The 26,451-nt window shown below is 38.1% G+C and overlaps 2 protein-coding genes and 1 long non-coding RNA gene across 6 annotated transcripts in view; 1 reads left to right on the forward strand and 2 right to left on the reverse strand.

Annotated features, from left to right (window-relative positions):
• Positions 1-5,327, reverse strand: part of LOC133739848 (TMV resistance protein N-like) — a 5,752-nt gene extending 425 nt beyond the window's left edge. Inside the window, exons 1-8 of the mRNA XM_062167657.1 lie at positions 4,777-5,327; positions 3,433-4,522; positions 3,006-3,293; positions 1,383-2,915; positions 1,152-1,272; positions 825-996; positions 556-633; positions 1-473 (exon numbers count right to left, since the gene is read on the reverse strand). The exon at positions 1-473 is cut by the window's left edge and continues 425 nt beyond it. Of these exons, the coding sequence (XP_062023641.1) occupies positions 2,667-2,915; positions 3,006-3,293; positions 3,433-4,522; positions 4,777-5,282 (2,133 nt within the window). The 5' untranslated portion in view covers positions 5,283-5,327 and the 3' untranslated portion in view covers positions 1-473; positions 556-633; positions 825-996; positions 1,152-1,272; positions 1,383-2,666. The remainder of the gene's footprint in view (positions 474-555; positions 634-824; positions 997-1,151; positions 1,273-1,382; positions 2,916-3,005; positions 3,294-3,432; positions 4,523-4,776) is intronic.
• Positions 5,328-18,297: 12,970 nt separating this feature from the next.
• Positions 18,298-20,906, reverse strand: LOC133739527 (B3 domain-containing protein Os01g0234100-like). Of its 4 annotated transcripts, none has more exons than XM_062167312.1 (7): positions 20,746-20,906; positions 20,580-20,667; positions 20,284-20,315; positions 20,032-20,188; positions 19,714-19,926; positions 19,394-19,484; positions 18,298-19,285 (listed from the first exon to the last, which is right to left on the reverse strand). In XM_062167312.1, exons 4-7 carry the CDS (start codon positions 20,167-20,169, stop codon positions 18,573-18,575), a joined length of 1,155 nt encoding a protein of 384 aa, XP_062023296.1. In that variant the 5' UTR covers positions 20,170-20,188; positions 20,284-20,315; positions 20,580-20,667; positions 20,746-20,906; the 3' UTR covers positions 18,298-18,572. The 4 variants fall into 4 exon arrangements, with proteins under 4 accessions (XP_062023296.1, XP_062023297.1, XP_062023299.1 ...); XM_062167313.1 differs by having other exon boundaries at positions 20,580-20,670; XM_062167315.1 differs by having other exon boundaries at positions 18,617-18,777; positions 18,965-19,285; positions 20,580-20,906.
• A 918-nt stretch (positions 20,907-21,824) lies between these two features.
• On the forward strand, positions 21,825-25,741 carry LOC133741410 (uncharacterized). Its single transcript, XR_009861892.1, has 3 exons — positions 21,825-22,094; positions 22,853-22,929; positions 23,860-25,741. It is a non-coding gene; the product is annotated as an uncharacterized LOC133741410 (long non-coding RNA).
• The last annotated feature ends 710 nt before the right edge of the window (positions 25,742-26,451 follow it).

Here is a 26,451-nt window from a genome sequence, read left to right on the forward strand (position 1 = left end):
CAAACGAGACTGTCTCCTCTAAAAGCTCCAATGGAAGCAGAAATCTGTACCACAGTTGAACAGAAAAATTCCTTCCCCAAGTTGAGCATATCATCCCACACTTGCTGGGTCCTTAATTAATCAGATGATAGCAACTCATAAACCATCTCTAATTGTTGATTCAAAAGGAATATATAGTTCACCTCAGCATTTTATATATGTTGATCGATCACCATGTTGTTCCAATATAAGCTCTTGGTGAAATGCTTCCACCCGCCTGCAACTCTTCTGCATCAATGTCCTCCTCAATCTGGGCGGACATTTTTAAGAGGCCCAAATGCTGTTTTCCTCAACTCTTCTACACCTTTGAACCTTTTTATCAAGGATAACTCAAACTTGCAACAGGCATGTATTGCCTTCTTCTTAGGAAAAACTGAATGAAATCCATGGTATGTCCAACCTTGCTTGCTAATGAAGTACATAATCCACTTGCTCTGAATACATACAAAAGTTCCATTGTTAATAAAATCCATTATTAGCAACTAGCTAACTAATTCACCCAAAAAAAGCAATTACCTATTGTATTAGCCATATCTGGAGCATCGAGTTCCTTTGCAACTCAACTTAATACAGACATTGCATAAGGATTTTTCCCTACAAAAAAAGAAACCATCAAAAATCAAAGGCTACAAACATGAGTGCAGACTAGGTCCAATTACCAAATACAATCTCGAGCAATTTATAAGCAGCCCACTTATTGGATGTTACTAGCAGATCTAAATTAAGCCAAGCTAAAACGTGATTTCAACCAAAAGATCAGTTCAAGTGTAAGGCTTTTTGTGTACCTGTCCTTTCATTTCTGAAATATTGATCAATGTGCGTGTCTTTACTGCTCTGGAACAAACAAGGAATTCAGACATAGATACCCTCAGTGTTGGTCTTATCAACTCCATTGATCATGCTCTAGAGGTTTGCTTCCAACGACTCACTAGATCATTTCCTCAAAATTGAACACTCCTGAACGAAGTAAGTCGAGGAAATTCATAAATGTTTTAGTGTTCAACCAGACTAGTTCTGTTCTACTACACATGGCAAGTTCAGAAGTAGAAACAATATATGATATATACACACCATATGCATGTGCCATTATCTCAAAGACAGGGAATAACTACCTTCACATTGTGTTATGATGATCGAGCATCATGCTTTTAAAGGAGTAGTTCTTCCGAGGTAAGTGTTTTGTAACTTGGGTGTGTGAATGTCATCCTTAGTGGCAGCAGAATCAGCATATACCTGGACAACAGAATGCGTTTCTGATTCAAATATGATTTTGATTTTGAGAATGATAGTACGCTATAAAAGAAGCCTCAAAACACACAAAAAGAAAAAGATAATGAACCTACTGGAAGTCAGCTGAACTATCATCGGTCTTCTCCTTCCAAATCTTCGATCAGGTGGACTCCCCAGCTTGCCCCAAAAGGCATTTCTGTTTCAATAAAATTTTCTCTGAGACGAAACATAACTCGAAACATATCAGGTGACGATATCCCACTTTCACTCAACCTCTTTTTTACTGTCACGAATGGAATATAATGCACCCACACTACGTCCCCCCAGATCTGTTGCTCATCAAACTTTATTCCATTGATGTAAACAAAATGAGTGAGGTAATCAGAATGCGATGATTGACTAAACAGAGAGCCAACCCTTTGTTGTCCCAATTGGAGTTTTGAGGAATTTCAATGCAAAACTCATGCTCTTCATTTATCACTTTCCAATTCAGATCCTTATCCTCATCCCAATGCACATGCCAATTCACATCGTGACGGCAGGTGAACCAGTTTGGAAGTGGAGCACTTGCAGGAAATGTTACTCGGAATTCATCAGATTTCACACAAGAGAAAAATAGAGTCAACAGAGCCGTCAATTTCACTGCCTCTTCCTCTGCCTCTTCCATCGATTCTTCCTCTGCCTCCTCCATCAATTCTTCCTCTACCTCCTCCATCAACAGAGCCGTCAATTTCACTGCCTCTGCCCCTTCCTCTTCCATCGATTCTTCCTCTACCTCCTCCATCAATTATTCCTCTTCCATCAATTCTTCCTCTGCCTCTTCCATCAATTCTTCCTCTGCCTCTTCCATCAATATTCCTCCGGTTCTCTTGTTGGCCAGATGAAATAGTCGCTTGTCAACGTCAACCCCTGATACTAGTTGACAAGCCAGATCATCGCAGAGTACGCAGGAAGTCAAGTCCAACTGACCGAACATTTTTGAATCTTTCCCCTCCAAAATTTTTGACAACTTTGAGATTCTTTCTAATGACTCACAACCACTCACAAATAAGCCATCTATTTCTCGTGGAAATTCTGAAATTTCTTTAAGCTGCCAGCATCCGGTCAGACGAACTTGTAATCTCGTCAGGTTAGTTGAAAAGACCGGTGGAGGAAGTGATTCTGACTTTGTTGGAAATGTAACTAGGCTATAGCAGCGCTCTAGATCAAGATCCTCCAGACAATGCAATTCATAGAAAATGCTCGATGGTACATTTGTAAGTTTATAACACCAACCTAGATCCAAGGATTTAAGGCCAGTGAGATTTCCAACTGAGCAAGGTAACTCTTTGATGGCAGTCGTACTTAGATTCAGGTATTTCAAAGACTTCATGTCTCCCTCAATTTCAGGGAACAACTCAATCAGAGAGATCTAGAGTTTCCAAAGATTTCAGGCTGATCACCTTCGGAAACATACGGAGCTTTTCACAACCGCTGAGATCCAAATGGACGAGCTTATCGAGACGGCCAACCGAAGGGTCAACTTCATCTAAATCATTACAGTAAGACAGGTCCAGCTCCTTTAAGCATGTTAATCCAGACAAGTCGGGAATTCTGGTTAGACCATCACAGCCGCACAATTTGATAGATTTCAAGTGTCGCATTTCCTGTTTGGGAGAAAGAGAACCCAAAAATCAAATTAGAAAAAGGTTGAAATGATATGTGTAACAAACAATCAAATTCTTTCTTTCGAATACCTTCAATTTCAATCCCAGAGGAGTCGTGCAGGGCCCACCCATTCGCAGCATGCCAAGTTTCCTCGGATTAAAATTCGTTGGCAGCGATAGTAATGAACAATCACTCCAGTCAAGGACCCTCAACTGGTTGGGGAGATGATCCACGCTCTCTCCACTAAGCATCTCATAACCATCGACTTTAAAAATTTGAAGATTTTTCAAGTTTGTGAAGCTTCCGCCGTTCAACTGTATCTTTTGTGTTTGGAATTCTCCTCTTCTCACCGCGATGGCTTTAATTTTATCTGTTCCCTAATTAACAACAATTGCGTCAAATTAAGCAATTTCTTCTCATAATAAATATTTGCATTAAATTCTAAAATTCTTCAAGATTTTATAAGCAAGTATGTATTAAATATCATAAAGCTAAATAATTTTAAATATCACTTACTGTGTTTTCCTCAAGGACCTCGCTAACATTCTCGTAAAGCCACAGTCTACTACGTTTTCCTATCTCAGGAGACTCTTGCCGAACAATTTCTTTTCCCATGTCCTCTATAAGATCATGCATCCAAATCCAATTGTCTTTCTCAATTTTTATTAAGGCCTTTTCTACGAGAACTGCGAGAGCATACTCGGGATTCAGGTCACAGCTTTGCAGTACATCAATCACATAACTTTTTTTATCACCTTTAAAGAAACATGCAATATGAAGAAAAACTTCTTGTATCTGATCATGCAATCCATCGTAACTTCTTTGGAGAATTTTTTGAATCTCTTTGTTAGGACATCTCCTGTAATACTCTAATGCAGCTTTCCATACATCCTTATCCTTTTTACTACATAGGTCTGACCCCAAAACTTCCAAAACTAACGGAATCCCTTTAGCATAATGTATTACCTCAGTTGCAAGTTCAAAGAAGCCATCCGGACATATATCTCCTTTGAAGGCATAGCAATTGAAGAGCTTTGAAGCATCTTCATGATTTAATTCCTTGACCTCATATGTTGAATCAGGACTTAGCCAATTTGTATCTCTTGTTGTTATGATAGTTTTACTTCCTGGACCAAACCAACCAGACTCTACAGCAAGTGCTTCTAACTGACCCAACCAGTCCACATCATCAATAACTAAGAGAACCTTTTTCTGGCTTAGTTTTTGCTTCAGTAGAGTGATTCCTTCAGCAACATTTTCCACATTAGGTGGATCCCTCTCTATATTCTTAAGAAAATTGTTTTGTAGCTTGACAAGACCTCCAGATGAAGATGATTCCTCTCTAACATTTGCCAAGAAACAGCTATGTTCAAACTTATTGCTAATTGAATTGTAAACAGCTTTCGCAAGTGTTGACTTTCCTATTCCGCCAATTCCCCATATCCCTACCATGTGAGGATTGGCTTGCCCTACATTTAAGAGCTTAAGTATGTCTTCTACACGAGATTCTATTCCAACAGGACATGTTGCCACATGTAAAAGGGTGGATTTTGTTATATAGGTTGAGATATCTTTAACAATTTTACCAATGATATTCGCTTCATTCCTGTAAATGTAAAAGCATATGAAACATTTAGTTTAAACTTTCCTACATGTCTAATTTTTAAGGAGACAGATCAATGACGGACTAAATCATATTCAAGATTAGACTATAAATGCAGTCCATTAGTTAGTGAAACTATTGATGCATGGGTAAGATTAAACATTATGCAATCTGTTAACTAAGTTAACTATCTGTGAATGGTAGAATGTTAAAATCTACAATATAAAGATGAGATGCTTGAGATTGAACATACGTACCCTCCATCCTTAATCTGCCACCCAGACAAATCTGCTGCTTTTCTAAGAGCTGCCTTCCAACTCTCCACCTTCTCTAAGTTCTCCTCGTATTTGCTAAGGTCAGCAATTCCATCACCAACCTGGCCCGTTTGGTATCGTATATTCGACGGTTCTACCTTGTAGAAAATTGGGCAAACGATTTGGTGCTTGGATTCTTTACATTCAATGATCTTGACAAGTTCATTCAAGCACCACTTTGAAAATGCATAGTTGGCAGAAAATACAACGATGGAAATCTTTGATCTCTCAATTACTTCGAGAAGCTTTTGTGATATATCTTCTCCTTTCGGAAGCCCATCATCTATAAAGGTCTCAAATCCCTTGTTAACCAAATTGCTGTGCAAATGGCTTGTGAAATAGTTGCGCGTATCCAGACCTCTGAAGCTCAGAAAGACATCATATGTGCATGAATGATTGGAAGAAGAGGAAGAGGAAGAGGCTCCGAATTGAGGTTTGCTCAGATCCATGGTGTTTGATTGCAGGAGGATGAGTGAGGAGGCTGAATTGAAAGAATTTAGGATGGTATTGGTTATGTCAAGGACTATATCTCTTGTTATGTCCGCACTTGAGAAAAATTCTATATCAGTCCGGCTACGGTGCGGACGTCCGTACCGTGCGGACGGTACGGATTTTCTGTTTTCCTCTACTTTTCGATCATATTTTTACATCTTAACCGTTCAGTTTTTAGGTCATAATGTATAGATCATCTCTGCAAAATTTCAGCTAATTTGGTGATCGTTAAGGCATCCAAAACTATAAATTACAACAAAGTACACGAACGGTTCCGGTTCGACAGATTCGGTTCGTTCGTGTGAATTGCAATTTTGGATGCCTTAACGATCACCAAATTGGCTAAAATTTTGTGGAGATGATCTATACATTAGGAGCTAAAAAATGAACGGTTAAGATCAAAATATGTGATCGGAAAGTGGGTGAAAACCGGAAATCCGTACCGAAATTTCAGTACGGACGTCCGCACCTAAGAAAAATCCTATATATATATATATATATATATATATATATATATATATATATATATATATATATATCAGGCCTCTCGGTTTGGCAGTGTGCAAAGCAGTTTCCTGGCACCTTCAGCGAAATTGGGAGACAGACACCAGTGGAAACTTCAGTGTGAATACATATGAGCATTCACATTAGTTAGTCAAGAATCAAGAATCAAGAATGGCTGCAAACTTTTTTTCCCTCCCTGTCTTAAACAGAAGTGTCTACCAGAGGCCACCTCTGCCTTACTTTTCTTATAGTCGACTGTTGATTTATCTTAACACTTTCGTTTTTAGTTTTCTGTCAAGTGAATTCGTATAATTCCAGTAATTAGCTAGCTTAATTGGTTTGTTAGATTCTGTGGTAGTGTTTGTTAGAAACAGTATGCTTAAGCAATCACAAACACATAATTTAGAACCTATACTAGATCAAATCATGTACATTCAAAAACTGAATTCTGTTCCAACAGTGTTTGGAAATCTCCTTGAGTTAAATCCAAGTGAGAAGAAATCTCCTTGAGGAAGATTCAAGTGAGGTGAAATCTCCTCTAGACAGATCTTGGAGAGGTAATATCCCCTTGAGATGGATCCGAGTGAGGAAGAAAATCCTTAACGGATCCCTTTGAGACAGATCTAATCCTCTTCAATGGAAACTGATTTCCATTCAAACTCTAACACTGAATGTAAGTATGAAATAGGGATTGAAAACAACATATCAATCCTGAACCTGCAGAAAACAAGAACACAAGAGATTATGAACCCAGAAAACTTACTCGATGCACTCCCACTGTCCATGATAGTCTTCTCCTGATTTCACCCTTATGTTCTTTTAGTATATGGGACTAACAACAAGAACAACGTACTCGTGCATCAGAAGGGACCAATCTGACATATACATATAGCAATGCAGCAAATCAGTTTCATCCATAAAGAAACTGATTTCATTGCTTAACTGCCTATTTAACTGCTCTGCAACTGTATTTCTATTTTGAATTCAAAATAATATATATAAGCTTATCCATAAGTCAAGACTAATTGACAGCTTATACACCTATTGTTTAAACTCGATCTGATCAAATTACATATTTATATGAATATATGTACACTCGCATATCAGTGTATGAACTCTAAGCAATGTCCAGTTCCATATGTAAGCCATGTCATAGCTTACAATCTCCCACTGAACTTGACATTGCCTCAAAATCATATATGACAATCATACATTATATAAATATAAATTGATCTACTAAAGTGTGCACTGTGAGTTTAAACACTTAAGTGATTCAAATTCAATTGATTAATAATTCTGTCAATTATGCCTGCTTCAAGAAACCTAAGAACAACATGGTGAATGAGGATAGACACCAGTGTTCCAAGATCACCTTGTAACAGACTATAATCACATGAATTTCACCCATAGCAGTATAAGCATACTTGTGTTATAAATGCATTTAATCACATGTATGCTTGAAGTCCTAACAAAATTTCTAAATTAATAGAATTGGCAACCAAATTATATTTCACACTACTTAATATTGTCAATCTGCAAGATTTGCTATTCATTGATAGCCAACTGAATTTGTACAACTTGAGTATGCAGAAGACAATAAGGTGAAATTGCATAAATGTAGATGAACTTTACTGACCAATTTACTGCAGAACAATGAAAACCACTCTATACCATGATAAGTAAGAATGACGAACATCCAACTAACCTTGTATATGACATATTTTCCATGCTTTTCTTCGGTAATGCATTCTTGGGGTACTAATCTTTATGAGACTCATCTCCCTTGGAAATTGTTGACTCTCCTTTTGTTTCCTTCAACAAACAAATATTGCTGCTAGAAGATAACATATGATCATCAACATATAGGATCAGAAAAATGAAGTTTCTCCCACTGGTCTTAGTGATCATCTTCTACAAAACCTTCAAGCTGCAGCATTTAAATTTTTGCATTTTTCATTATTCATAGACTGCATTGCTTCTATAACTGAAATAAGATAATTCTTTTCTTCTAAATCAGTCACCATGACGATCAGATACATGTAATTATCATCTGATGTGGCTGGTTTTCTTGCTCTTAAGGATTTTCTCAAGATTATAGTTTGTGATGCTTCTGCAATTTCTATGGTTTATATTGACACTGTACCACCTGCAATCTGCTCATTTTGTACATTTGTGCCAGTAATGACATTATCCACAATTGAATCATGTTGTGTTGCACACTTGGATTTTTCTCCTTTGTCGAGGATTGATATATTGCTGCAATCCTAATCTGAAACTGATATATTGTTGTCTTGATAGATAAATCACTTATCCATTTCATTAGCTACTTTTGATGAGTCTGCATCTATTTCTGAACCACCTACTGCTATATTTCTAGAATCAGCCATTCCATAAACATGTATAGTCCCAACCTCCTCTCCTGTAACATACTCCTTAATCTCATTAACCATACTTCTTGCTGCCTTGCCGAGTACTTTTGTGCCACTGCTTATCATATATCCAACTACTTTGGATTCTTCAACATTGATGACTTTGATGACTTTGTTATATATATATATATGCATGTACACAAGATCGAGACAATTTGTGAACCTGTTATGGCTTGTAAGAATGTTGATCTTTGTCTTGATGATGTAGTTGATCCAACTTTTCTCCATGTGTTCTTGCAATGCACGAATTGTTTCTGATGTATGAAGACCATGTAAATCTAATTTCCAAACATCATTTTTTGCAAATTCCTGATACTTAAGGTTTCCTTAGCTGCCCTTTATTGAGGCTTTCAGCAACTAACCATTCTTCTCTAGCCTTGATTGAGTGTTGTTGAGCAGAACAATGGTCACCTCTTACAAAGACATTAGTGGCAGCTTTCGAATGCTGAGACGCTGACCTCATCATCCTTAATGCATCTGTTCGTATCCTCAAGTAAACATCATCCTCTTCCTACATAGGTTTGATGGGTACAGGCTCCAAAATTCCAGTAGTTAGTTTCATATCTCCAGCACCATTAGAAAGCTTTGGTCTATATAAATCATTATTCATTGCAGCCATAATATCCTCCACCAAAATGTAATCAGCCTAGGAGTAACTTGATCCTCTTCATGTAATATCTCTTGTAGAATTTCCATCTAATAAGGATCTTTTACCATCCCTATTCTCTGTCATGATAGTCTTTAATGCTAGCTAATGGCTGGGAGGATGGCTCAATTTGTTTTGCTTGGTCAGTTGCTCCATGAACATCTATCGTATTGCAACTTTCTGCTCTATTTTCTTTGTGCAACTTCAGTATCTATCAATCCTTCATAACTTTCTCCCTCTCTATTTTCATCAATGAATTTAACCACCAATTCAAAAGCCAAAATAGTATGTATATTCCTCAACTTCTTTTCCAAAATCCAAACTGTCAAGAACAAGTACAGAAATCCAACACCGCCATTGAAAATGGTCGAGACTATTTGCTAACTTCAAAAGCCTAGATAACTTGCTGGAACATAAACTCTTTTTGTTGACTTTCATATACATACTGAGCAAGAGCACCACAAGAAGAATTATGTCTAGGAAATTATCAACGCATGATTAATGCATGAAGAAGGAGGAGTCAGAAAATCAAAAGCTGGAACTCTCACAGATTTCCCATATAATCTGATCCATAAATTCTCCATCATCCTTTTCAGTTACTCTAGACCTCTAGTGCTTTTCTTACTCAAACTTTAGACCCATCCAAAAGGTGTACCTTTCCCTTTTTATAATGAACTCCACTAACATTGCCTCGTCTGTTGAAGTTGAAGAACTGGATTAATTCATTTTGATGCGTCTCCTTCTTCTATTTGCTGCCAGTTCTCAGATGGATTTCCTTCAGCACATGATCATAATCTTGTACTCCCAAGTTCAACTCAATGTTCCTCTACCATTTTCTGAAATTTGAGTCATCATGTAGTTCAACCTGATTGATGCTCAAAGGAAAATGAATAGATGTATATGAAATTGATCAGTAAAATCATTCTAGTTTATCATAACACTAGAATTGTCTATATGTCCCAAATAAAATGAAAATTCATGACTTGAACATTCATTTCACACCAAATGCATATGTTCAGAAAATAGAACTCAACCATTTTCAAGATTTTGACATCCTTTGGGGTGTACTAATCTCTAATGATATCTGAATGTTCAATTTTCATCATATACAAAATCAAGAACCAAATGTTTGATACCAGACTTCTTTGGAAATAAGGATCAAATTAAATTTTAAGTTGCTTGATTTTATTGTTGAAAACCAAACAAGACAATTAATCTCCTTTACACTAAGCCATTTTGACAGCATTTAGCATCTAAGAAGATTTAATTGACTTTATATCAACAATGTGATCATGACCAACCTGAAAGCCATTTACTAAAATATGTATGTATATATGCAGAAAATGAACTCTTCTATTTTCGAGATTTGACATCCCTTGTGGAGTACTATTCTCTAATAGTTCTGAATGCTCATTCACCTAATATATACAAGGTTATGAAACCAAATGTTTGATGCAGAATTTCTTTGGAAATTAGGACCAAATTTAATTTTAAGTTTCATGATCTCTTTTCTGATGAAATTGAAGACAGTTTCATTGCTATCTATATGAGACTATTTTGATAGCATTTTCATATGCAAAATGCAACAGAATTCATTCTACACATTTCATCAGTGTATTTGATCCTTTAGAATCTTCATATATGAGACCACTTCGGCAGCACACCACATATGAAGGTTTCAAAATCAATATCAGAAACTTCAAACATGCATATCCATCATTTAGCATTTCAAAATAATATGGATAATATAAATATGCATTGAGATGAATACAATGTAATCTTCATATGAAATAGAGGTCCTCTTTGAAACAAAGGTGTTATATATAGGAGTCTGCTTTTTGCCTAAAGTAAGCTGATATCAGAAAATTCTGTGACTGACTCCTGACTTTGGAAATTCATAACTAATCCCAGAAAATTCCGTTTTAGGTGATTCCAGTTCCAAATGACTCTTTAAGATGTATGCTAAAACTCTTCTGAAGAAACTGACCTCAAATTCCCAGTAGATCATTACAGTTTTGCAAAAGTAAGTGACTGAGTTGAAATTCCAGAAAATCTGAAAAATTGCTAAAATCTCTTTCTTTGGCCAAAAACCTTTTCATCACACAATTTCCCAACCAAGAAAAGTATTGTGATTTCTAAGCAACGTTCTAAGGCTATTGCTCGGATTGAAAGAACATCAGTTAAACAAGTAATCAATCACATGTCCCCATGATATAATGCTCAATCTGTAATGTATGAATGACAAAGCCAAATTTGTTCTTGTTGCTGACCATTAAAACAACAATTATCTCTAACCATGTAAACACTTGGACATATATAGCAATTGAGATAATTAAAATAGCAACAACATTTGTCAAGATCTGTCATGCAAATCATGTAGGTATAACTGACTATGAATTTTGGTTAATCCTGAGTATGCTATTATACAGATCTACACATGCTAGATAATTAACATGACTATGCCAAATATGAGATTGTAAATCAACAGCAACATGAATCAAGGCCAAAATACAATCTGCAGCAAATTAAATATTAAAACCAGAAAACAAAACTGATAAGAGTATGTGATACTAACACGATGTAGTTCCAGAATCCATTGATGCTTCTCCAAGATCCACTCATCAATTATAATCCAAGTAATACATCAACACATACTAATTAATTTAGCCACACACTAACAATGTAAGCAGCATACATTAATATCAATAACCAAATAAAATTACAGTTTCACTATAATACCTCAAGGGAATTCACCAAATCGAAAACTAATATTTAGGATAGATATCTTATCTGCTCATAAAGTAAGGCCTGGATCAACACCAACTTGGTAGAAGGCTAGAGACGATCAATAGAAGTGATAGAGGTTGGTGATTGCCTTAATTGCTCTCTGGTCGTGTTTGGCTCCAGTTTTGTTGCAGCTGGTCAACAGTCTCTTTTCTTGCGCGGGCGTGCCAGCACCGTTCGGGTGCGGTCGTCGGGGGTGTCCCTTGACCTGACTTCTATCAAGCGATTGTAGACGAGGAGAGCACCAACCTCGTCGCGGGATTCTTTATGCCTCGTGGTGAGGACTTTTGCTGAGCTTCTTCTTGTTCACAATTCGATACTAAATATTGCAGATTGAGCAGAGCGACATCACCGGGAAGTATTGAGATCTTGCTAAAGCGTGACTTTAGCTTGGCTGGGTTGCTAGGGCGTTACCCTTGCTTGGCTGGTTCTGTAACCGTTGTGGTCGCGGCACTACCGTCGGCTCCCGAGGAGACTAGGACCGAAGCACGTTGACAGAGGGTTTGGTGGCACTGAAAGTCAGCTTCCGAGAAGACTAGGACTAGGAGTGTGATCACCGATAAGAGAAAGAGAAGGAGAGGAGTTGCTCTTAGAGAGGTTTGCTCTAGAGAGAACTTAGATCATCTTAGAGATGTATTGATGAGTGAATTGGTCTTTGAATTGGTTTTGGTCGCGGCACTACGGTCGGCTCCCGAGGAGACTAGGACCGAAGTACGTTGACAGAGGGTTTGGTGGCACTGATAGTCGGCTCCTGAGGAGACTAGGACTTAGAGTGTGATCACCTATAAGAGAAAGAGAAGGAAAGGAGTTGCTCTTAGAGAGGTTGCTCTAGAGAGAACTTAGATCATCTTAGAGATGTTTTGATTTATGAATTGGTCTTTGGTCGTGGTACTACAATCGGCTCCCGAGGAGACTAGGACCGAAGTACGTTGACAGAGGGTTTGGTGGCACTGATAGTCGGCTCCTGAGGAGACTAGGACTTAGAGTGTGATCACCTATAAGAGAAAGAGAAGGAAAGGAGTTGCTCTTAGAGAGGTTTGCTCTAGAGAGAACTTAGATCATCTTAGAGATGTTTGTAGAGTGAATTGGTATGTGTTGGTGTTGTTTGAATTGGTGAGATGATACTTGTTGTAGCCTCTATATATAGGCTTCCAAGCAACACTATTTGCCCTTAAACAACTCATAATGGGTTAGGTTTTAGCACTAAACATTAATGGAATGTTAGGTTTGAATACTTAAACACTTAATGGAATTTAATTGTTAGGTTTAAGTCATTTTCTGCTCCCTTATCCTTCAATTTTTATCTCCACTAAGAACTCAGATTCAACCTTCGATTTCTTCGTATGAAATGATCCACCATGAATGTAGATTGTTGTGGTAAAATTTCAGAATTTATTTCCATGTGGTTGGGCCGGAAATGCTGCTGGACCTCTTACAGGTCCAGTTTTCCAGTTTTACTTCTGCAGAAAATTGGATTGATTGTTTGAAGGCCTTCCACTCAAAACTAGCTCTGGCACTCTTCATAAGAAATGATCTTTGGGCTGTCTAGAATGGATCTGCAGAGTTTCAGCTCATTTAGAGTTCATTTGGTCAGGCGGCCGCTCCTTCTGTTTAGCTCGGTTTCTCCTAGCCGAAGTAGGAAAAATGTGCTAAAGTTGACTTTTCATGCTTCCATAGTAGGCTTTATTTAGCCTCTAAATATATATTTCGAACTTGTCGACAATATATATCTTGAGCCACTGACTTTGGCTCAATTTCTCCAAGACACGCCTTGTCAGACCAAAATGCTCATTTTGGGTCCAAACAGGTCGTTTTCTCCTCCTCTCACTAAATGAGGGTAATGAATACTAAATTTGGGAGAACCCAATTTCATTTACATCAATCCAGAGCAAAATGGATTTGCAAAGGTGAGAGCATGCATGTGTGGATAGATGCATCAGATATGCAATATACATGTAGATAACTGTATGCGGATTATATGAACAAAAAATTCCCAGAATTCACAATTGTAATGCAGTTAGTTTCTTCAACATGTAATTGATCTATGTATGGTTGCTCTGATACCAATTGTTAGAAACAGTATGCTTAAGCAATCACAAACACATAATTTAGAACCTATACTAGATCAAATCATGTATATTCAAAAACTGAATTCTGTTCCAACAGTGTTTGGAAATCTCCTTGAGTTAAATCCAAGTGAGAAGAAATCTCCTTGAGGAAGATTCAAGTGAGGTGAAATCTCCTCTAGACAGATCTTGGAGAGGTAATATCCCCTTGAGATGGATCCGAGTGAGGAAGAAAATCCTTAACGGATCCCTTTGAGACAGATCTAATCCTCTTCAATGGAAACTGATTTCCATTCAAACTCTAACACTGAATGTAAGTATGAAATAGGGATTGAAAACAACATATCAATCCTGAACCTGCAGAAAACAAGAACACAAGAGATTATGAACCCAGAAAACTTACTCGATGCACTCCCACTGTCCATGATAGTCTTCTCCTGATTTCACCCTTATGTTCTTTTAGTATATGGGACTAACAACAAGAACAACGTACTCGTGCATCAGAAGGGACCAATCTGACATATACATATAGCAATGCAGCAAATCAGTTTCATCCATAAAGAAACTGATTTCATTGCTTAACTGCCTATTTAACTGCTCTGCAACTGTATTTCTATTTTGAATTCAAAATAATATATATAAGCTTATCCATAAGTCAAGACTAATTGACAGCTTATACACCTATTGTTTAAACTCGATCTGATCAAATTACATATTTATATGAATGTATGTACACTCGCATATCAGTGTATGAACTCTAAGCAATGTCCAGTTCCATATGTAAGCCATGTCATAGCTTACAGTGTTGGCTTAATTACATAGTTCAGACTGGTTTTCTCAAGTCAATAATTCCACAATATCACACTGAGACGTTCTATGGTGTTTGATTGGCAATGTGCAGAGCAGTTTCCTGTTACCTTCAACGAAAGTACGTAATCGAGTTGTGAGTCACTGAAACATCAGTGGAAACTTCAGTGTGAATACATATGAGCGTTCACATTAGCTAGTCAAGACTCAAGAATGGCTGCAAACTTTTTTTTCCGTTCCCATGGACTGTTGGGTCCCCTCGGCCTTACTTTTCTAATCTCAACACTTTTGTTTTCTGTCTTCTATCAAGTGAAGTTGTATAATACCAGTAATTAGCTAGCTTAATTAGATTCTGTGATAGTGTTGGCTTAATTACACAGTTCAGAATGGTCTTCTCAAGTCAATAGTTTGACAATATCATGCATGTTCATGTACTGAGACGTTCTATGGGGTCTTAAATTTACCATATGTACTTTCATTATTACAAACCTTAACACTGTCATTGATTTGGAAGTCAAGCAAAGAAAAAGATAAGAAGCAAAAAGCTGAAGAAATAAATTGACACAACTACCCATCTTCAAGGGCTAAACCACTCTACAAGCATGGAAACTGAGGCTTCAGACGAATAGCGTGTCAAAAGTGAGATGACACGCAGGACTCTGCCGAAAACAGGAGCTGACAAGGTTGACGAGCTCATCCTTCCTTTCCTTTGGTTAACCCCAACATTAGTGCTTGATGAGGCCGAGGCATTCGACGAAGGGGTTTGATCCTTCTGGCTCTGCTCCTTGGTCTCATTACTCCACATATACACCAGCGCAGACATGACTCGAAATCTTCAACGATTATAGATCAAAGATAGAGAAATCTTCAACTTCAAGTACTTCCCGAAATTAGAGAGTGAGATATTGTTCTGAAACTTGGGATTGTTTTGAAGATAGGAACTAGGTATGGTCGATATTTATATAAGAAGCATGCACACAGTACAGGCACGCTTGAAGAAGAAATACCTGTTGGCTTTGATAGAAACAAGCAACCACATTGGTCGGTTACGTGATGTGTCAAGTTTCTTGTTTCTTATCCAAAGTTGAGAATGTCCGAAACCACAGCAAGCTAGTGGTATTACCATTTTTCAAGAATGAATGGATAAAAAACAGTGGCCATTAGTCATTACCAAGAAAGTTATACTTTAATTACTTCTTCACTGCCCTCCAGTCGAAGACTAGTAAAAAAATTCCTTTATAATAAAGACTAGGAATTTTTTTTGGACCAACAAATTTGATTTACCAATTTACCTAGGACATACCCGAGACTAAAATATCATTTGTAATGTAAAAGGTGTATCACAGAGAACCTTATTTAGCAATTGATCTCTCTTTAATAAGAATACTTATTATCAAACAAAGAAATTCTCAGACCAAAAAGGAAGAGGTGGTCGACAGATGTCATTGACGAAATCAAGAATTTCCTATATTGTGGATGTTTGATACTTCTGATATTCCTGTATGCTGAGGTAAGATCTTCTAAACCAAATGCAACCTGTGCAAAAGTGAGCTGATTGCCTACAAAATGAGGAAGACATCCTCATATCAGTAATTGCCAAAAGAACTGGACAACCTGGCTAAATATGTATTACCATTTAACACGAGCAATGCCAGAAAATGCAAGTACACAAAGTCGAAGAAGACAGTAATCATGTACTTACATTGGTAGTAAACTTGTGATACAGACTCCTTGTGGGCAGTGGCAGTGCTTCTCATGATACTGAGAATTGAACTCAGTAATCCGTAAGTGTTGAATTTATCATGGAGATCCAAGTAAAGCTGTTCTTTTAAGACACAAGATGTATTTGAAGTGGAATGTGGCAATGTGCAGTGAACGGTTGAGGCAATCCACCCCAATGGCTTTACACTACCACTTTAGGTTCATTTTATTTGTATTGGTTTTGCTATAAGCTTCATTTGTTATTGCTTCCACAACATTTGTTTGTATACTGCTCAATTTTTTATACAAGTGAATGTTCTCTTATGAAATTGCAACAACGACAGATTTGTTATTCTTTTTATTTATAGTGTTTCTGGGTGACATTGGAACAACAGAGAATATTTTTTTTTTATTTAAAAAAAAATTGAATTTACGGCGTGCAAAGCATGCCTTAAACCAAAATTTACGGCATGCTTTTGGGTCATTTACGGCGTGCAAAATGCACGCCGTAAAAAGATAAAAAATTTCATTTTTTTACGACGCGGTCTATAAGGGCGCATTTTTGCCCGGATTTTCACGTCGTAAATTGTCATTTACGGCGTGTTTTGCACGTCGTAAATGGCTTGTTTTCCTGTAGTGCACCTTGCTACTAAAATCTGAAATTTTCTTCATAGTGCTTCACATGGCATTCTCCTGCCAGTCTGCCACAATGGTGTCTGCGAAGTTGTACCATCTTTATAAGCAGGGAAGACAGCTTAGCAATCACCAAATACGAACTAACACGAGTCCCACATGAGACTGTTTCTCAAGCCACATGCATAATCTCACCCAAGACACCACAATTTAGAGGGAGATAACACTTGAAAAATTTCAAGTTATCCTCCACCAAAGACACAGCTGGCCATTGCAGAAAGGGCAAGGTCTAATGAACCAGATATCACCAACAACTGCAGCTATTAGACATTGACGGCCAATTTCTTATGAAATAATCACCATTGCTCATTTAAATGATCAGGAGATATGAAGCCAAAAGAGACGGGATTGCTGAAGCAATTAATCCCTTTCCCGGTGTAACCAACCCCATTCTCAATTAATCCGCCTCATACATATAGAAGGCAGTAGCTTCACAAGTTCAAATCCTTGGTGTCCAACCTTCATACATGTTGCAAAGATTGTCTACACTAGTGGCTTGCTTAAGTAGATAGTCCACTTGTTCGGAGATACTAATTTCTCTGAGAATACACAAAGGTCCGCAATCATATCAATTATTACTAATAATCTAACATAATAAGATCTCCAGAAGAAGCAGTTACCTGTTGTTGGATATATCTCGACCATCTAGTACCATTGAAAAGTCAGTGAGTTATTATCCGTTAGTTATCTAGAATAATCAGCATTATAGAGGTAATATGTTCATATCTTATTAACATAGGTGGGGTGAAAAAAAAAGGGTATCGTTTCTACTAAAAAAAATATCATTGAAAAGTAGTTATAAATCTACATAAAGAGTGTTGTTGTTCAAGTGCTGAATTCATTATGTACACTCATGATAATCTAATTAGGTATCATCTTTTTTTTTGTTTTTTTTTTCTAAATAAGTTTCACTTAACAAGTATTGATTTGCCTTGTCGGTTCTTCTTACCCTTCCGGTCTAATTCAATTTATTTGCCGATTGGGATTCGTCTACATTACATTAACGTACCAATATAAAAGTACACTAGTTCGAGATCAAATCAAGGTAGTATAACAATACATGATGTATTGATACATTAATATACCATAGACATTCTCTCCAATCAGGTTGAATGTTTCAGTCTAACATCTAATTCTAAACTTTCCATTTAAGATGAGGCTTGAATCATGTGTTGCTTTTCGCTGTCTAGTTGGGAATTGACTCTGGCGCTAATTTTATGCGTCAAGACTCTTCATCATCTAGTCATGTAGAATCCAATGATCTCATACTAAGTAATTATGACTAAAAAGTTTGTTCTTCTCCTCAGCACAATAGGACTAGCTAGACATTTTCGAACAAAAGTGATGTCAATCTTTTTTCTTATCATGTTCCTACTTGGATGTGAATAACATTTCATACAAGAAAAAAAAACTAAAAAAATATTGCAAATACGAATCCAGGAGCAAGACGCATGCTATGTCATTAACTACATTTTATACTCGAGTAAGTGGCAAAGAGGAACTTGAAACTTTGCGACTCTGGGTGTGGGCGTGTTTCTTCTTTTCACTATTCTTGTCTACGTCGTATCGTAAAACTATATGCCAATTGCCAATTGCCAAATGCTAAAACAATTCTTCTCATCCCCATGGAGCAACAGCCTCTTCCTGGAAGAAAAGTTCACGCCTCTCTGCAACTTCCTTTAGAGCCTCTATCTTAGCATCAGCACTTACCATCCTCTCTTTCCATTTCCAATACTTGGATTCAAGAGTTATCACCTTGTCCTTTGCACGAGCTTGCTCAAGTTTAGCCTCCTTTGATTTCCTTATCAGAGCCTGTTTGGTCCTGAAAGAAAGGCTCAGAAGCCGCTTCAGCCGAGCACGTAAGAATCCAACATTCATACCCAAAATCTCAAAGGCATCTAAAGTCTTCTCCCACAATACATAAGCACCATGGGGGGTGGAAAGCCTGCAAGCTCTAATGGCATTAGCGATGTTAATAGTTTCGGTTATTATTTCAGCAGCTAACTTACCATTAATACTTTCGAGGAGATGGTTGTGCAGAAATGACCTTTGCGAGCAGCATAGATCATAATACCTATTTCTGATCTCTTCGGAGAGACAAGAATTTATACTCACACCATTCACGAGAATGGTAAAATCCTTGGTATTTTCAACATCACCAAAATCAGTAGCTGGTATTGGAAGTCCAACATCTTCTAAAATGTTGAAGCCAAATTCTTCATTGTACTCCTCATCTATCAGTGCAGCATTAGAATCTAATGTCAAACTTGTCTTCTCATCAATATGAACTTGACAGACATCTTTTGGAAGAGGCATTGGACTTATCTCCTCTGCATAATTTTTCATCATATCATCATATTAGAATTTCCAGGTTCTCATGCAGTGATTAAGAGATCATAAAAAAATTATGTAGGAGCAAAGTAAAATAGAGAGAGTACCAAAAGCTGTTTGTTTGGTGCAGGAACCGAACTTCAAGAGGCTGAAAGCCGCTTCCACTTCAGCTAAACTATGTGTTCCCATTATGTACACCTGTAACAGTGTACAGAGAACAATCAACTAAAAACTAGAACAGGACAGGATATACATATCAAGAAATCAGATTGACACACCACATTCAAAGGTATCAGAATAAGCTTTCATCCTCACAAATTATGAAAACCAACTCAAGTGGACAGTAAGGCTAATCAAATATGTCCCACTAAATTTGGTGGTTTTACCAAGAAATTCTTGTAAAATTTTAAACAAAGAAATGGCATACCTTGAACTTTAAAGGCCTGACCAAATGGAATACTAAAACATCACCAACAACTAACTTGTTAGCAAAGCAAAACCTTCTCCATCCACTACTCAGTATGCTCTTGTCCTTTTGCACAATAAACTTTGTTCTGTATTTCTCCCCGCTTTCATCTTCTAAAATTATTGTTGCATCATGGGATGGCAAATGCGAATGGCAGAATTGCTTAGGCAATGCCTGTCAATAGTAAAATTAAGTGCAAAGCTTCAATCATGTTTATCTAGCACTCCAAGTCTGATGCTTCTAAACTTGCTAAAATGCTTTTAGTTTAGACTCAATTACCAACAAAAAGCCACTGGCAACATTTGATGGCTGCATAGCCTTCACAAAGATGGGGGCTTCCACTCCTATTTTTGCTTTGATCTCTTCAACTTGGATTTTGACTGAAGAATCTTCAGGATTGTCAACATTCTCGAACATGGTTCTCTTCCGTTTACAGCTAGGCAATCAATCAATCAAATGCATCAAACTCAACACTTCTAGCACTAAAGTATATAAGCTAATTAACTAAACATTTTGGTGAATATACCCTACCCTTGAGGCTTCTGATGGTCACCAGAAACTTTCTGTCAAAAATCACAAAAAACTACATTCAATTCTTTTAATTAATAAAACTACCATCAAAATCATCAAAATAACTAGGATATAAGCGCTATGACACACAGCAGAATACACAGTTTGATTGAACATAATATATTATCATCAAAATTTCTTTGGCTTGAACAATTTCTGGGTTTCCCACTTTCCCATATGATCCAAGTAGAGCAAAAACGAAGACTAGAAGGACTAATTAAGTGAACAAGGGTGTTATGAAAAGCGTTGTGACTCACTCGTTGGGTGTCATGGGTTGGACTGAAAGGACTTGTCCGAGTCTTGAACCCCTTTTTTCTGGGTCTCCAATAGCTTCCTCTGTTCTACCTGCTATTCATGAACAAACTACCATTGAGCGTTTACAAAACGTATATTCACAGAGAGAGAAGAAACAACGAGAGAGACCGATGGAGAGAATGAAGGGTGAAATTGTGGTATACGGAGAGAAGAAATTTGCGAAATGGTAAAATCGTCGTCTTCTTCGTCTTGGTCTGAGAAATGCTCGAAGCATTGGTCCTCCACATTCATGTTGAGCACTGGTTTTTCCTTTTCTGAACAAGCACTAGTCTCCCTCTCCCACATATATGGGGTATTTCAACTTCCAAGCAAACAAGTGTACTCGAACCCTCAACCCCCTAAAAAAAAAAAAAAAATCCTAAATCGTTTTGTAAGTTATTTTTGATTAATTACATGGGTTTTTTTTTTTTTTCTGAAATGAATATGGGTCTTAAAATCCCTTGAGGTCAGTCTAGGTGGTGAGTGAGGATGAGAAATAGGGATGGGATTAGGCTAGATTAAGGATTCAATCTCCTTCTAATGTAAGGGAAACAAAAATGAGTATAGTGCTTCTGGTTCATTTGAAATGTAATAACCTAGTTTTTTTTAATCAAACAATTTGGTGGCAAACACCGGTTCCGTGATTTAAGGTTAGTGGACAATTGCATAATTTGAAGGCCGGTGCTTTAACATGATTATGCATGAGTGGAAGAACGAATCAATTAAGCTAAGAAACGAATTCTCTCTCTCTCACGTCCGAAACCACCCAAAACAGAGCAAAACTTCTCCAAACTCTCTCTCACTCCACCGGCCACCAATCAAGACCAGAACACTTCCTATAGCTTCGCCTCGACCTTGCGCAGCTGCAGGTGGCAGCCTTGAACCACGACACGGCCACCAGCGGCGGCGGGAAGCTCCGCCCGGTTTGAGCTCGTTTTGGTTCCAAGCTTGATATCTCAAGCTACCGGCCAACAATCCTCACCAAACTTCACCCACGAGCTCGCCTCAACGTCCTGAAGCTCCCAGAAGTGGCCTTGCACGGCGGCGCTACTCGTGGTGGCGGCTGGAAGCCAGACCCGATCATATCGAAAAACCGAAGCTTCGATCGGTATATCTCGAGCTGTAGTGCATCGTTTTGATTGATTCTTTTTCCAGTGGGTTCCCCTTGATGTTGTTAACAACTCTATAGAAGGCATCGAGGCCTGAAATTGAAGTTTTTACGTCGATCGGAGCCCTCGCCGGATTCTGCAAAATTCTGCAAATTTTCCGACCACCGAAGCTTTCGATCGGTATATCTCGAGCTACAGACCATATTTTTCTGTGATTCTTGAACCAATGCGTTCGTCTTGAGTTTCTTAACAACTCTCTAGAAGGAATCGAAGCCTGAAATTGAAGTTTTGACGTCGAAATCAAGCCTTGCCGGATTCTGCAAATTTCGCCGGATTCTGGAAATTTTCCGGCCACCTCGACTGTTCTAGGTAATTTCCGACCACTTCCTTTCGTTTTCAGACTTCATGCTAGTTATGAAAGTGGATCAACTCGTCATTTTGAACAAGTTTGTAGTTGACGACTTTTGCATCGGAGGTGGTTGACCGCCGCGTTGACCGCCGTTGACCGCCCACTGACCGCCGCTTGTGGCGGCGTATTCGACCATATTTTGAGTTTTTATTATCTAGGTGATGATCTACGCATCCTTACGAGCGTTTTGATATATAACATGGTCATGTTAGAAAAAGTTGATAAATAGTGGATTTACGTTTTTACGTTACTATTTACGGTTTTTACGTTTTATCTTCGGTTTACGATCTGTGAAGATCAGACCATCGGTTTTACTTCAAATTTTAGTATGTTGATCGTATGACTGTCCCGATGACTTTGTGAGGTCACGGGCGAAGATCCGACCGTTGGATCTTCGTATAATTGAGAAATAGTTATTCGGAAGGCGATTCGTGAGAATCCGACCGTCGGATTTTCATATAATTTTGTGGAGATGTTAGAAAGGGCGATTCAGGAAGATCTGACCGTTGGATCTTCGTGATAATTTTGGAGGATGATCCTAAGGGCGATCCGTGAGGATCCGACCGTTGGATCATCATTAAATTCAGATCCGACCGTTGGATCATCGTTTAATTTGAATCCGACCGTTGGATCATCATTATATTCAGATCTGACCGTTGGATCGTCGTTTAATTACATTTATGAGTTGTTGGCTAAGTTAAGATCATTATTGGATTAGGTTATTGACGGTTTGAGTTGGTGGACGATTGTGGATCGTATTTTGAGCTGAATTGAAGACGCAGCGGGATTATCGAGGTGAGTAAACCTCACGTGGTTCATATTACGAACCGAATAAATTTAATTACCTTATTTTGTCGTAATTGCGTGAAAATATTTATGGAATAAATATTTGTTTTAAAATCATATGGACTTGATCAATTACGGTCCATAGGTAAGTAAAATGATTTTAATTATACAAAATGAATTTCACGATTTTCTTGTGTGAACTATAGTTGGTATTAGTGATTATCCCTGAGCGGATAATTACGTATATATATATTTACGTGATTATATGTGAATGGCGTGACATTGAAGAGTGTGAAATTGAGATGATTAAATTATTATAAATTGACATGTGACTTACCATATTTATATGTGATGAACATGATTGATGAGTTCTTGTTAATATTCATGATTTACATTGGAGGATGTATAGAGTCAGAGAATGTAGGGTTCTGAGGATGAGGTGTCCGAAGTTCGACGGTTAAGGATAACCGGAGTGTTTGTGTACTGAGGACGGGGATGTCCAAGGTGCGACGGTTTATTATTAACCGAAGTTGTGTGCTGAGGACGGGGATGTCCAAAGCGCGACGGTTTATTATTAACCGAAGTATATGGTGCTGAGGACGGGGATGTCCAAAGCGCGACGGTTATAGTGTTAACCGAAGTATTTTTGCCGTTGCTTGACCCTAGGCCAAGGTGTCAGAGGTAACGAGGCAGTTAGAGCTCTAACGTGTTATGGGATGGGACCCAAGTGGTGATAGTGTTGTGAGATAGGACCAAAGTGGTGATATTGAATGGGTTTGACGTTTGCGTCGTGGATGTTGAGATTGTTGGTTGTGTTGTTGAGTTATAAGAATTGTAATTTAAAATCAACAGTTCTTTCTTGTTTACTCATACTGGCTGTAAAAAGCTTACCGGGTTTTGTGTTGTTGCAACTCCCGGTACACTATTCAAATTGTGTAGCGGGAAATCCTACAGGTCAGGAGAACCAGGACGGTGATCGGGCTGCTTAGAGTAGTGTTATGTGAATTACAGCATTATATTGTGAGGTTTGTTATGCTCATTTAGAGCTTTGCAATTTTACTTTGTAAGAGTGAATTGTAATAATTAACTCGAGGTTTTCGAGTTTTTGTGTTGAGTGGCGAGTGGTATGTTTGTTTGTGAGAAAAAAATTCAGAACGTTATTTGTATTAATTGTTTATTCATGTTTCGGATTTGAATTGGTTATTCAAAATTCGGGGCGTGACAGTTTGGTATCAGAGCGTAAGGTACATATTTGGTGACGTGTCAATACCTTCCGAGTGATGGCCCGTCTGCAGCGGATCCCCATCGTGCGCTCTTCGGTATTGGCTAAGTCATTGGGTATGTGTGAGTGTTGGAAGTTGTTTAGGCCGCTAAGTCGTTTTAGGAACGTTAACACCTTCCCTGTAGTATTGACTTGGTTAATATGGACTTGTATTTGACTTATACTGTGTTTTAAGTGTTATACGTGTATTAGCCAAGCATACTATATTTCTTAGGTGTTGAATATTCGAAGGAGTAGTACTTAGAACTACAGAGTTGTCTTGTAGGTTCGTATTTGAATAAGTTCAGTTACCGCGAGTTATAATCTTTAAGGGATGGAAACCTTCGGATTTAACTCTATTGAGTTAGGGTGATTGTTTTATGGAAGTGAGGTTCTTTTGGATGTTGAGGTGTTTGGTTGAAGGCATGATGTTGGCCTATGCACGTACCTAGTGTGGATACGAGTATGAATTGATGGAATTTTTGCCTTATTAGGTTGGATATACAGATGTTTTTGATTTGATTCTTGACTCATGTGGAGTGGTGGGTAGTATTGCGGTTTGGGAATGAATTATTGTGGTTAATTCTTCCATGTGTTTGTAAGTTGATGAGCAGGGTTTAAGTTGTGAGAAAGGAGTTTGATCTCGTGTTTGAGTGATTGAGACGAACGACTATATATTTGAGGTTGTTTTGTGTTTTAAGTTTATGTAGACGGGACACTTAAAGTTTTGAAATAGAGTTTGATTTTTAGTTGATAGATAATGGGGAGAATTAGAATCAACTCTTTGTTAATGATCTTGGACGAGAGTGTGTTTCTATGGTTATGGATTTTAGGTGAAATGGTTAAATACAATTTTGGGTATTGATGATAGTGACATGATTGGGTATCCATAGTGGTTCAAGTGAATTACTATGCGGTATGGAGTTGATTCGACGTATGAATCGTGAAATCTTAGGGTTGAATTATGGTAAGTTTGATGGAGCATGTTTTAGAGGGAATGGTTGAGATTTTATAAGACTAGCACGAGTAACTCTAAGGATGTGAGTTTTCCTAGTTAACTCAGGAAGTGTTTAGCTTTATTAATCCCTAATTCTAGCGACGAAATTATTGTGTTTGGTTTGACTCAGAGGATACTAGCTTGACCTCTGTGCAACTTAATTGATTGTTTGTGATAAATCATTATGAAAGATGTGTGCAGTAGAGTTGTTTATGGTTTTGAAAACAGTATTGGGTGACCAAGGTTCGATCCTTGGTGTTGTTGTTGGTTAAACAAACAGGAAAGAAAACATGCACACCATCTTATTGAGTTTATATTACAAAAAAAAAAAGAAAAAAAAAAAGAAAAAAAAAAGCGAGGACTATGCTATACTAAGCCTAGTCAGCAGCTCCGGATGGGTTGAGGCTGAGCTCAAGAGAAACGTTTGAGCCACTGTGGTAACCGCCTGAGCCACCAGAATAGTAACCAAAAGCGCTACCTTCCTCGGAAGTAGCCTTCAGGTTACCAAAGACGTCCTCGCCGTGCACGGGGAACAGAGGAAGAGTTTGAACCTCCTGGTGATCTCCTCCTCGTTGTTGCAGGGATGTTTGTCCTCCTGTTGTGCCAAAAGAGTTGTACTAGTATTAGTGTTGAAGTGTGAGGAAGAATATGAAACAGAATTTAAATCAAGAAATCCTTCATTACCAGTAGAATAGGTGGAACCAAAGTTGAGATCAATGGATCTACCATCATCAGTAGAACTAGTGGACCCAAAATTGATGTCAATGGATCCACCAGCTGGCCCAAAATTGATGTCGATGGATCCACCAGCACCAGTAGAACCAGTGGACCCAAAATTGAGATCAATGGATCTACCAGTACCAAGAGAACTAGTTCTCATGGGCACTGGAGCAGCCTGATTACACCTATTCATCTGCTTCTCTCGAGCCCTGACGTTCTGGAACCAAAAGTAAATGTTCTTACCCTCAACATGCCCATACTGGTTCAGCTGGAGACAGATCTCGTGAATCTGCTCTGTAGTTGGGCACTTAAATCCCTTGACATAGTAAAGATCCTTGAGGATTCTTATTTGTTCTGGAGTAGGAATCCACCTGGTACGGCTTCGCCAGAAATCCATGTTGGCACTACTTCCAGCTGCTTGGGTGTTTCCTCCCTCCTCTGTTGGTTGCTGTTGTTGTGGTTCCATTTGTTGCGGGGTTTGGAGCTCCATTAGTTGCAGAGTTCGTGGCTCTTGGGTCATGGGGTGAGAGGATGTGGAAATCGAGGAATACAT

Source organism: Rosa rugosa, chromosome 3 (genome assembly GCF_958449725.1).
Source record: "Rosa rugosa chromosome 3, drRosRugo1.1, whole genome shotgun sequence".
NCBI lineage: Eukaryota > Viridiplantae > Streptophyta > Magnoliopsida > Rosales > Rosaceae > Rosa > Rosa rugosa.

Excerpts from the sequence above, each read along its gene's own strand:
- LOC133739527 (XM_062167312.1), bottom strand. The coding sequence starts at position 20,169 with ATGTTCGAGAATGTTGACAATCCTGAAGATTCTTCAGTCAAAATCCAA. Across the intron at positions 19,927-20,031 it reads TTGCCAGTGGCTTTTTGTTG|GCATTGCCTAAGCAATTCTG; the intron begins GTAATTGAGTCT and ends TACTATTGACAG. Across the intron at positions 19,485-19,713 it reads TCAGGCCTTTAAAGTTCAAG|GTGTACATAATGGGAACACA; the intron begins GTATGCCATTTC and ends ACACTGTTACAG.